At 35.4% G+C, this 13,151-nt stretch overlaps 1 protein-coding gene across 1 annotated transcript; it reads left to right on the plus strand.

The window, feature by feature from the left end:
• The first annotated feature begins 2,266 nt into the window (after positions 1–2,266).
• On the plus strand, positions 2,267–11,810 carry LOC121858687 (U3 small nucleolar ribonucleoprotein protein IMP4-like). The gene is made up of 7 exons (XM_042355265.1): positions 2,267–2,534; positions 4,511–4,631; positions 5,215–5,438; positions 6,495–6,616; positions 8,892–9,057; positions 9,241–9,412; positions 11,414–11,810. The coding sequence occupies exons 1-7, from the start codon at positions 2,532–2,534 to the stop codon at positions 11,533–11,535; spliced, it is 930 nt and encodes a 309-aa protein (XP_042211199.1). The 5' UTR covers positions 2,267–2,531; the 3' UTR covers positions 11,536–11,810.
• The last annotated feature ends 1,341 nt before the right edge of the window (positions 11,811–13,151 follow it).

Raw genomic sequence — 13,151 nt, forward strand, 5'->3', positions numbered from 1 at the left:
TCATTCTAACCCAGTTGCGATTTGGAAGAGTAAGCCACTGTCCATTTTAACCAAGCTCTAACTTGATACAGTGTATAGTCAAGACTCGGATATTTCAAGTACTGTACTGTAGTTAATTTATTTTTATTTTTTTGTTTTAGATTTTAAGTAAGGAACTGATTGTTAGTTCCAGTACGCTAGTTGTCATGATCTCAAGTAAGTAATTTAATATTTGTTAACGTTTAGGACTTTGAGGTTCCGGATTAAGGGACTCTCACTTACAGTATATGTTCGAACCTAACTATCACTAGGCTTCGGGCCCAGTTCCAAAAAGCCCCAATCCTTATGAGCTTCAATCCTAATTGCGAGGATTGGTACCCATTTCACTTGTCTTAGAATTAATGAGAGGCTGCGACCAGTGGAGATGGATGATACATCATACTGTACTGATAAAAGGAACCACCTGAAAACTAGCGCATCCAGCTTATTTTACCTGATGATTAAATACCCTCATTGCTACTTGACGTTAGGTTAAGTAATTTTTCATTAGGTTAGGTGAATGGTGGTTAATATTAGGTAAAATAAGCTTGGATCTAATCTTCAGGCGAACATAAAAAAATTTGGATTATTTTGTTTTTCTATTCGACTAATCTCAAGTTGTTTGCGATTTATAAATTGCTGTCTTGTTCTTGTAGGAGTTATCTTACCACTCTCACTTTATTATGTCAGGTCTGACATCAGATTTGCGTGTTCATTTTAGCACACCATTACCTTAATTTCAGTTACCTTGACCTAGCCGTTCCTCTCCTTTCCTTGCTTTCAGTACACCAAATTGTTCCCTTGCCTAAATTGCTTTATCTTTTCCGTTCTCTTGATTTCCTCTCACCAAGTTTATTGTTATACACCATTCATCGTATTTATAATTGTCTTGTTCATATATATATATATATATATATATATATATATATATATATATATATATATATATATATATATATATATATATATATATATTGTTCTTAATTGTTTACAGGCTGCAGTTCTCAGGTAGTAAACGAACTTGAGATAGCTAGCCAGGAATGGCTTAGCAGTTGGTGTCAACTGAATGAGGAAGAAAATGCTGCTATGAACCACATCCAGGATCTGTTCAAAACGTCCCAGGAAATAAACATCGGGTTCCGGCAACAGGTGTGTGTGTGTGTGTGTGTGTGTGTGTAGAGACAGGTGTTAAAATTTGCAACAAAAAAGAAAATACCGTACTGGAAAAGTGTATTAATAACTTTTGCCGAGAACTGCGATCAACACCAAAAGACATTGCCAAATTTGTTTTCAGTATATCTTAGTTTGATCGATATCTAAGGCCACAGACACGAGCTGGCGATCGAAGAGGATAAAATACACTGTACTGCAAAGTAAAATTATTTTGGTGCTTTCGAGATTTAGAAGTTCATATTTTCAATGTACAGTACTGTATACTTTTTGTCTAATTCTAATTTTATTACAAAGGTCATCAGTAACACGATTGCGATTTTTTTTCAGTTGGACAGCCTGCACAGCACTGTGGTGGATGTGGTATCGAATTTCAAGAAGAGCTAAAAAAAATTTTATGCTCATGTTTTCCTGAAGGCTGCCCCACATCGCCAGTAGCACGGAGAATCACTTACAGACATAAATTTTCTGTATTACTTATTTATTAGTTATGACACGGGAATATAATTTTTTTTTAATTCTTGCCTGTATATATGTGGAATTTTTTGTCTGTTTTGTAGACAGGTTTGTACCCAAATACTGATAGAGATTAATATGTTGGTTGCCTCTTTCAAGGATTATGACTAATTAATAGGCATTATTTTATCATACTTTCGTTTATCTACTGTGCATTAAAATTGCAGTACAGTACCAAAATTTTCATATATTCTCAAATTTCAATTAAATGTAAAAGGAATTTAGTACTTGGTATACGATGATTTCAGTAAACCTAATATGTCGTTTTCGCTATCCTACTGACTAGATTACGTCTTGCATTTACTACAGGCACTTAAAGCTGAAAATTAATGTATCATGTTTGTTAACGACTTGAGTCTGTGAAACAGCTGAAAAATTATGTTCATACTGCCGATGATACGAGACAATAAATTTCCTGTTTCAAATTCGAATAGTTTTAAAAAATTATGCTCTTAACATAAATAATGCATTGGAAGTTTATTTTACTTTTGAGTTTATATGAACATTAATCCTTGCTAAGATGAGAACTGTCAAAACTAAAGTACTGTATTTGACGACGACACGCACAGGCCAGACATAAACATTGAAGTGTTAACTAGTTCTTAGGGAAGTAAGGTACTGCATTCAGCTAAGCCACTACAGTGTATGAATACTCAAATTAAACATAAATCATATCAAACAGTAATTTATTATACAGTAATATATTGTTACGGTGTATAACAAACAGGTAATTAAAATACGTCTACAGTGTACCTACACCCACGAGTATTTAGCTACTACCCAATACAGCACGTGTATGCATGCAGCTGAATTGAATCTACAATATAATGGTAAGCATTTTTTATATCCTTGTAATATAATAGGCATACAGTGAATATTCACTTTTTAGCTGTGTTAGGTATGTAGGCACGATATAATTTTTTGTAGTCTATTGTAGGGTACACATCTTAATGACTGGATTAGAGCCATAAAATTGGGGAATTAAATAACTAGATACTTAACATAAGAGTGGAGGAAACTGCAGTGGGCCTATTGGCCCTTACTGGGCAGTCCCACTTACACCCAACCCCTATTGCTCATATATCCATCCAACCTATGTTTGAAGCTATTCAGTGTATTTGAGTTAATGATGATGTTTGGTAGCTTGTCCCATTCATTCACTACTCTATTTCCAAACCATTGTTTACCTGTTTTGCGCCTAAATCTAAATTTGTTTAATTTAAAACCATTGTTACGAGTTCGCTCCTGGTTGGATAGTTTGAGTGCCTCTGGTGCAGAAAAACTCAAAATTTGTAAGGGAGGAGTAGAGAAAAACAACTGAATTTACTTAGGAAACAACAAGTAGGTCTTGGCCTCTATTCTTCTCTTAATTCCTTGTTTCACTGGTAGTATTACTGTATTATCGTTTCGGTCATTCTGCAAAGTTTGGTAGGTTTGGTTTGGTTGCATTTGAGAAGCAGTGCCTTGACTGATTTTTACCATTTAGGTGAGGTTCCAAATATTTGGATGACCGAAAAGATAATTTTACCCTTTCACTAATATAAGTTACATAGTGGATACAGGAACAGCAGCTGTATGCCAAATATACTGAATATAGTTACAGTACAGCAGCCAAATTGATGGATGTGTTGTTGATGATTACTTGATTAGGGTTGGTTAGGTTATATTATGTAAGTCAGAAAGAAGTACGTCTTAGTAAATCATTGTACCGTATAGTCTCCCCACCACGTTTGTGCATTAGGCTACTGTACCAATAGACAATATTTCACATATGGCTGCTGTACCTGTATTCCGTGTCATTGAGTTAAGATAGAAAGTACCGTGAGCTCTGAGTTCTTTCTTTATCTCTTAAAGTTACATACCTTCCCTTGATGTCACTTCCCAAGTCTCCAATCATGTTTTCCCTGTATTGTTCTCTCCCTAGTTTCAATCTACGGTTCATACCGGTACTTGCCTTCAGTCCTATATACTTTACTTCCTCTGCTATTTTATTTGGTAAAGGTTAATTTTTTGTCGACCACAGAAACTACTAACAAAAACAGATTTTCCTAGTGTACTTTATGTTGTTTCAATCAAATCTGACCTTCAATTCTGTTGCAGTTGAGACAATATGGAAAATGACCCCCCCTCTCCCAATTACCAACAATATTAGTTGTTCAAGGTATAATTTCTGTACAGGTGTCCCTCGTTATCCAAATGGGTTAAGTTTCTTGAAAACCAGTTGGGAATAATAGTGTTCTGTTCCTCGATGAAAAGAAAACTCCAATATTACAGTATACGTAAAAAATTAATTTTATTCACTGACAACCAAAAAAACCTGCCTTACTACTGTAGTTTAGCATCTAACTACTGCAAAGTAATTGTTATACTAAAAATATACTGTACAATTGGTACATTAGCTACCTTACTGGAGAATGGTCAGGGCTCACCTTGGGGGGTGAGGAGGGGTGTACAGATTGAATTTTCTATTGGGCCATCTTTCAGATAGTGAAAAATAGGTGTAAGAATGCACTTATTGGATAGCAAACATTCGGATAACAAGGGATACCTGTACAAAATTTTGTGCTGTCACCAAAAGTAGCTGACAAAATAAATCGGCTAGACTTAACCTAACCTATCCAAACTACCTCAGGGATCTTAAAGAAGGTTGGATTTATGTAGGTCGTGACTGGCTTCGTATACTCAGAATCAGTCTCTTATGCTTAGTGATTACTACTTCAGTATTTTGTTTATTATTATTTTAGATTTAGGTACTTTACTGTATCTTTGTTAAATGCTCAAAATTCATGTACACATTTTTATGCAGAGTGAATTTAGCCTGCGACGACAAGCTAGGCTTCGTCGAGAATATCTTTACCGCAAAAGCATAGAGGATCGTCATGCAACCATGCAGCAAAGGAAGGAAAAGATCAAAGAATCTCTTCGAGGTAATTCACCACTACTGTTTTTACAAGTCTTTTATTTCCATTGGAATTACTGAATATTGTAAGTTTAATATTTCATTAGGACTTTGCAACATCAAGCATCCACAGTCTACAGGAGTGTCACTATTGTATGGGTAGGGGTTCCTAAGAGCAGTTGAAGAGTGTAAAGAAAAGAAAATGTGGCAATTTATGTAATGTAAATAATAATACAGTGCTGTACAAACAAGATGAACTACTGTACAATGACTGAGCAATGAAGTGGATACAAATTAATTAAGGTTGAGGCAGTAATTTAGTTACCAGTTAAGAGGAACACCTGAACTGGCCCATACATCACTTGAATTTGTGATTGACCAGCAGTCAGGCCCTCGTGCAAGAGTAAAACAAATAATAATATTTGTTGAAAGTGAAAATATTAAATAGGACAAATCTTAGAACAGCATTTTATCTATTAGAGCTCAGACATATAATATATCATGGGCATGCAGTATGAAAAGGGAGCTAAGGAAACCCTGAAGCTCTCTCTCTTCAATACAGTATTATGTTTTGTTCACTGTCTGAATATAATGTGATATACTACTTCCAGAGGGCAAAGAAATTCCCACTACCCTGCAGTCTAAAGCTCTGAAACTGATGGCTGATGGTGACTGGGATGACCCTGGGCCCCAGCTGGCAGTAGAACTGGGTGGAGAAGCAGCTGGTGGCTCAACGAATGTCGATGATGAGTACAGGTGGGCAGGAATAGACGACCCCAAGGTTGTCGTAACCACATCAAGAGACCCGTCGTCAAAACTCAAACAGTTTGCAAAGGTTTGTCCAAGTTTTATCTAGACTATATATATATATATATATATATATATATATATATATATATATATATATATATATATATATATATATATATATATATATATATATATATATATATATATATATATATATATATATATATATATATATATATATATATATATATATATATATATATATATATATATATATATATATATATATATATATATATATATATATATATATATATATATATATATATATATATATATATATATATATATATATATATATATATATATATACAGTATATATATATATATATATATTTTGAGGAGGCATTATCCCAGTCAATGCAATGCTTCCTCAATATTTCCTTGTAATTCAATTGACAGTAGGAACATAATAGAATCTAGTCTCATTAAACATACCGAAGCAGTCAACATGAATTTGAGTAATGGTATGTTCAAACTGGACAATTTTGTAATTAAGAAGATTTGTAACCAGGTGAGAAGCTTGGGTTCACCTTACCCTCTGACTTGACTACCGACCGTTGCAGTGTTTTTTAAAGATTAGTAGGGTCATTACCTAAATCCTGACCATTGTGGACCTGATCTCACCCTCCTCTGTATATATACACCTTGTTTTGTACTTCTTCTTAGTCTGTACTCACCCCTGAAGATGTGAGTTACACGAAAGCGCTTGGGAACTTCGTGTTTTCTTCTTTCCTTGTGGTTATCAGCATATCAGCATATACCTGGATCACGCGCAACTACAGTGATTTACTTGCATATATATATATATATATATATATATATATATATATATATATATATATATATATATATATATATATATATATATATATATATATCACTGTATATATGTGTTGATGGAATATTCATTCTACAGTTGAGAAAATTAGGCAAAACATATGCTTGACTTGAAAAAAGTGTTACTACTACACAAGAAAACATTTCAAAATAAATTTTGCCATGAGTAAAAAATTTACTAAATGTTACTGAGGAATGTGTTAGGGAGATTAAAAGATTAAAATATTTTTATTCTTTACAGGAGATAAAAATTTTGTTTCCCAACTCTCAACGTATAAATCGAGGTAACTACGAGAGCAAGCAACTTATAGACGCTTGCCGGGCAAATGAGGTCACAGACTTTGTTGTTCTCCATGAAACCAGGTCAGTTTACTGTTGTTGTTGTTGTTTTTGTATTAGATTTGTATTATAACAACTCATAACAATTTAACTTGTACAATAACCCAACCATCATGCATAAAGCATTGTTTATCTTAATCACTAGAAGGTATGGTATTGGTTATTGATATACATATACTTGATCATGACAGAGATGATGACTACAGTATAGTCTTCTGTTTATGTACAGTCCCCCAAAACTTATCTTAAGCCATGGAGTCTTTGTGATATGAGGCTTTCCAAGCAAAGTTACTCGACCTGTTTCAGGACAGTTTGTAGTTCTACATCCGCGACCTTTGATCGTGAATGAGTACATTTGTTTTCGAAAGATGTCATTCCTCCAAGGCTTCAGATCATATATTATAACATGACTTGTAGCGGATATCATAAATGGATACCAAATCCATTCCAGTCATCAATAGGATCTAACATCAAATGAAGTGAGGCATTATCGAGGAGACATCGCAAGGTGTTTGAGGCTCTATCATTGCCCTTCACAACGAGAGTATATGTAACGCTGAGATAGCATGGCGAACCCATAGTATCACAATGGGTTACGTGCCATGAAACAACTGGTGCCACACTGAAAATTACAACCACAAATATCTTACTAAAAGTGAACGGGGGTTGGTTTTGTTGCATGCAAGTCCTTTGATTTGAAACCTTATTTCGGTGTTAAACCAATACAATGTACAGTAGCTAAGTCAACTATCGGTGCTTACTTTGTGGGACACAATATGAGACCATGGGCGATAAATTTTGGTATATGAGGGCTGTCATTAGTCACACGTAAAATTTCGGAGCATATCGACCCCCACCTGCACATATACAGTCAGTCCTCGACTTATGACGGGGGTTAGGGACCGACAACCAAGTCGTAAGTCGAAGTGGTCGTAAGTCGAAAATGCAAAAATAATACATAGAAAATCTAAAATGGGTGTCTCTTTTTCTTCTCAGCACAACGAGAACTCTCACTTTTACGCTTGCCAGCCATTTTAAAAGGAATTACAAACAAAATTTTGTCAGTACACAGCGCGATCACTAACGTCGGGACCCGAAAATACGTAATTTGAAAAATATTTTATACGACTGCAGTGGTCGTAAGTTGAGGAGTACCTGTAGTTGTTTTAGCTACTGTACATATCAGTAACATGGCAGATCCCATGTGTACACTCAGTAAAAAAAAGTATCTTTCATGAGGGCTCTGATGAATTTTGAACTGAACAAACCACATGCAGGGCTACCAGTGTGAGGTATCCCTCGTGGGCGTTTATCAAAAACCTACGTTTGTGGTGTCATTTTGTTTCATACAAGATTTGTAAAGATATAGCTGTAGTTTTTTTTACCAAGTGTACATGGGATTGATATATTGTGTATTGCTGTAGCTGTTCACTCTAATATCAAGTACTGTTTGCTTATTCCCTCTTTATAAATCCTACACCATGAACAACATGAGTAGGCATATTGTGAAACTCAGTATGAATGAAACTCCATTAATACAACAATTTAATGGTGAAATGTGCTTTTTGAGGTCTTGGTCTCAGTTATGATGTTCCCAAATACTTCCATTTAATGTATATTTAAGTATACATATGCCTTGCTTCTACCCAGCACGATACATACATTAATGGATTTCTTGTTATATTAAAGTATCTAGTATGTCATACGAGGATGACCCCCTCCCTCAGCCCTACCCCCATCTCTAGCTGTTGCTGATATGGCAAACAGGCATACCAACTTATGATGATGCACTGAGCAACATATCAAAGCATTTTGTCCTGCGTTTCAGATTGCAGCAACAGATAATCTAACAATACACATACATTTTTTTAGGACTGTACATGTGCAATATGACCCTTAGCATGACTGGCCTAGCTGGCAATATTTTCATCCATTCAAGATAATTAGGTTTTGATTTGTGTAATTGGTTTAATGACTGCATCTATTATTCAATATATTCATTTAAATATTGAATTCAGTGGCCTAGGTTAGGTTTTGAGTATCTTGATTAAACTGTCTTCACACATTTATCACCAAGTGCTCTGTAAACTACCTCACATATTGGAAATTTATTTGCTACAGGCTTGTGTAGTTGTTATCAACTAGGCCCTCTACAAGTCTAACCACCCAGACCATGATTTAGTAGTACTGTATAATAAACCTTTATCATGAATGCACCTTTAGTTTTACCTCTTTGTGTTTCTCTTTTTGTTTGTTTTTCTTTTTTGGGCAATATTAGTGTAATTTAATTTTTCCACAGGGGCAATCCAGATGGATTGGTGATAAGTCATCTTCCCAATGGCCCAACAGCTTATTTCACCCTGGCAGACGTTGTGATGCGTCATGATATTCCTAACATTGGCACCATGTCGGAGCAGTACCCACACCTCATCTTCCATAACTTCAAGTCAAAATTGGGAACCCGGGTAAGGAAGCCATTACCCATACATCTAAGCATTAGCTTATGTGTAGTAGAAGTGTTACTCTTGTTATTGTGGTCATTTTAGTAGGGCAGTCACTATCCTTCATATCAGTGCTTATATGTCTGTTAACACCACTTTCATAAATACTGTAGTTTTAATATAAATGTATCTGTATTTATATTTCAGACTTTAAATATTCTCAAGTACCTGTTCCCAGTTCCAAAAGATGACAGTCAGAGAATAGTTTCATTCACCAACTGGGATGACTGGATCCTCTTCAGACAACACACTTTCAAGAAGGTTGATGGAGGGAAGGACTATGACCTTAAAGAGATTGGCCCGCGCTTCAGCATGAAATGTTAGTTGTATACTGTATTTATTATTTAGGCCTATGCTTCTGCATGTAACATTGGCCATTTAAAAGGTCAAGAAGCCAAAACTAAAGCCAAGGCTTTTTAAGACTGCACCCAATTTTAATGCCATTACTTATTATACATATAATATACTGTATTACCTTACATGTTGATGGGAATACTGTACATATGATATTCTAAGTTGTAGCAAGGCTTTTGGATATGCTGACTTTATTTTAAGCTGATTGTTCTTGGGGTAAGTTTTGACTCTGTCTATAAACTAAAAAACAGTTATTTACAGTAAAAACTAATCTTCATAAATTTTATTTTATTCATTACTCCCAAAAAATTGGTACTACTGAAAATCTACTAAATATACATACAGCTCCTCCCCGACTTATGATGGGGTTAGGGACCCAAATCCAGGTCATAAGTCGAAATGGTCGTAAGTCGGAAATAATACATAGAAAATCTAAAATGGGTGTCTCTTTTTCTTCTCAGCACCACAAACACTCACTTTTAAGCTTGCCAGCCATTTTAAAGTGAATTACAAACTAAAAAATTTTCTGTGTACTGACTTTGGGACTCGGAAATACGTAATTTGACCAAATTTTGGCACGACTGAGGCAGGTCGTAAGTCGGGGAGGAGCTGTACTGTAGTAATTTACAGTCACAAATCACATCACAAAGAAGCATTGCAACAAATCATCTTCAGATTTTCAAAGGTGCTGTCAGTCAGCCAATAGAAATAGGATGGGTGTGTTTGTGTGGGAAGTGAATGTATGTGTGGAGCTGAATATGGACCTTATTTTTTGTACAGAAGCAATTATCGCTTTAAAATATTGAGAAAGAGGTGTAAGAATAGAATTTTTGGATAAACGAAGCTTCACATAGTGAACATTGGTATAGCAAGGGATACCTGAACATTAGAATCACAGTTATCCAGCATCTATGGGGATTGAGAGGTGCCGGATGGAGTTTTTCTGATTACAGTAGTTGAAACTCACTCTTAGGATCCTCAATAAATCCTTCAATACACAGCTGACCTCACAAATTCGTGTCTCTGAAAAACGGACTTCTGTAACACGTACTCCACTCTATGTAAACAATGTAGCTTATAAATAAAGAAAATGTAATAAAAAACTACGAAATAAGAAAAATGAAGAGCATGAGTGTGTAGAATGTGTGGGAAGTAAACGTGGGCTATAACTATGTTGCTGACTCACCAGTCAGGCTGCTGTTTTGTGTTATTTGTATTGAAACTGTTGAAAAATCATTGCCATACCCTAATATGGCTTAGAAATAAATGAAATATAATATAACATAAGAAAAATGAAGAGTATGTGTGGGAAGTGAATGTGTATGGAGGTGGTTATAGCCAAGACCTTGGCTACAACTCGTAGCTGACTCACCAGCCTTGTATATTGTTACTTGTAATGAAACTAAAAATGTTGGTCAAAAAATCTACAATGATCTAATGTGGCTTAGAAATAAAGGAAATATAATATAAAATAAGAAAAATTAAGAACATGGGTGTGTATGAATGTGGAGGCAGTGCACTACATGTTCCCTCCCAATGTGACGTCATGGCATTCACACAGTGTAGAGCAGCAGCCACACGTCTGTGAGTCAACTTCTTGGAAGTGGGTTACGTCGCCCAAAGGATGGTTTGAGTGTGGAATGAACTATTTTTTGTACTAAATTTTGTGCTATTGTATTTTATATAATGCTATGTATTGATTTTATTGTGTATCATAGCAATAAATATGGCAGTTCATCCCAGTTGCACACGGTATTCAAACTTACGGTATATACTCGCTGATTTTGGAGGAATTTTTATTATTTCATTTTAGTACCAGTTAATTGAATCTTCTGGTTGCCTATATACCAGCAGATAACTGGGATTTTATGTACATGTATTTAGGAATAGAAAATATGGCTTTAATATTCAATTAACTCTTCTATTTTAAATGCCTCAATGTTTAACTTTTAATTTTTTTTTTCAGTGTTTCGTATTATTATGGGAACCATAGAGCAGGCTCGAGCAGCGGATACCGAATTTGTCCTTCGTCCTTACATGAACACAGCCAGAAAACGGAGGCTGCTATCAGATGATGATCCTTGGTAGTAGATTGATGAAAATAAGTGTACAGTATGACCAAACTGTCACACTCAGGGGAAAACCTGCATGCAGCCTCCCACAAGTTATGTTTTCACACCAGCAACTACAAAAGTATAGTACAGTAGTCTTGGTGTTCCTACACTTCTGTCTTGTAATCAGTTGGTCATTGGTGAGTAAGGTTTGGGAGGAATGCACAACCCATGATTTAGAGGAGCATAGTGATTGGCTACCCTTTTTTCTCTCCTTTATTCTATGTACACAAAATAAATGATTGTAATGTCTTTTGTAATCTTATTCTCTGGCAAGCAGCTGAAACCAAACTACACCAATTTAACTTTGGTGTTTGTCAAGAAACTGCTGATGGTGCAATGGAAGGTTATAATTAATTAATTTTACATCGCAATATTTAGTTATGATGAGGTAATCTCAGAATGGCACAACACGTAGTACCCACACGAGATGTGCGGGAGGCTCTGCCCCTCAGTCGGCGGGTCTTTCGTATGTCATGAGGTTGCAGGTAGTACTGGAGGGGCATTATTGTGTCGTGGTATGCACAAAGCCAGTCACTGATGTCATGGTCAAGGAGTAGAAACACCTGTGACAGACAACACTCATACATATACTGTACAACATCTGAGAAAAAAAAAGGCAGAAACTGGGTTGGGTCAATATTGTATAAAGGAAATACCTGTAATTCTTATTATATGTACTCTATTTTTCTGCAAGTGTATGTGTTTGGTTCCGTTTAGATGTTAGTGATAGTGACATTTTTTCCTTTGGTTTTTAAGATGTTTTATGTAAAAGAGTGATATAGTTTGGGGCTGCCTCTTATTCATTTAGAATTTAGTTAATGTTGCGCTGGATCACAGTACAGTCGGCCCTTAACATACGCGGGGGTTACGTAACAGAGATACCCGTGGATGTTAAAAATCCGCTTATATGTGCTGCCCCCCCCCCAAAACCCTGGCCCCCCATGTCCTTATTTACCGTATATACCTGTGTGTAGTTCAAGTTTTTAAGACCAAATTATTTGGCAAAAAATTGGGGGTCGACCTCTAAACGGGTAATAGTTTCGTTAGGTTGAAAAATATTTACTAGTAACCACCAGTAAACAATGGAAACGATGCACCAACACACCACCAGCTGTGAGTGTCGGTACAGTTGCTAGGGCAGATCTCTTGCGTCATTATAGCAAGCCCAAAGTAGCCAAATGCATGGTATGGTATGCACAGGACGATGTAAAACATAGAGTATTCATTTTTTAAAGTTTATTTATAGATACTGTACATAAATTTTTGTTCATTACATTTGAAACATCAATCTTTGTTAATTAAATTTGAAACAAAAGAAAACTACGATACCGTATTTCTAAATACCTGGTATTTTCATTAGAATATTACATCACAAGTATATTTTACCTTAACTGTGACTGAATGAATATAGGTATTCTCAGAAATAAATATGGAAATATAATATTTTTGCTGGAATGACGTACATATTACAGTGGAAAGACGAAAACAATGACTTTCGCTTTCTTTCGTTATTCAAAAGATTTTACCGTAATCGCTTTTCGAATGGTTTTCAGTTAAAAAACTGTTGTACTCATACTGTATTACAATAAT

Source organism: Homarus americanus, unplaced genomic scaffold (genome assembly GCF_018991925.1).
Source record: "Homarus americanus isolate GMGI-L3 unplaced genomic scaffold, GMGI_Hamer_2.0 scaffold74, whole genome shotgun sequence".
Lineage (NCBI taxonomy): Eukaryota > Metazoa > Arthropoda > Malacostraca > Decapoda > Nephropidae > Homarus > Homarus americanus.

Coding starts and splice junctions, on each gene's coding strand:
- LOC121858687 (XM_042355265.1), top strand. Junction 4,632..5,214: donor GATCAAAGAATCTCTTCGAG/GTAATTCACCAC, acceptor TACTACTTCCAG/AGGGCAAAGAAATTCCCACT. Junction 9,058..9,240: donor AGTCAAAATTGGGAACCCGG/GTAAGGAAGCCA, acceptor TTTATATTTCAG/ACTTTAAATATTCTCAAGTA.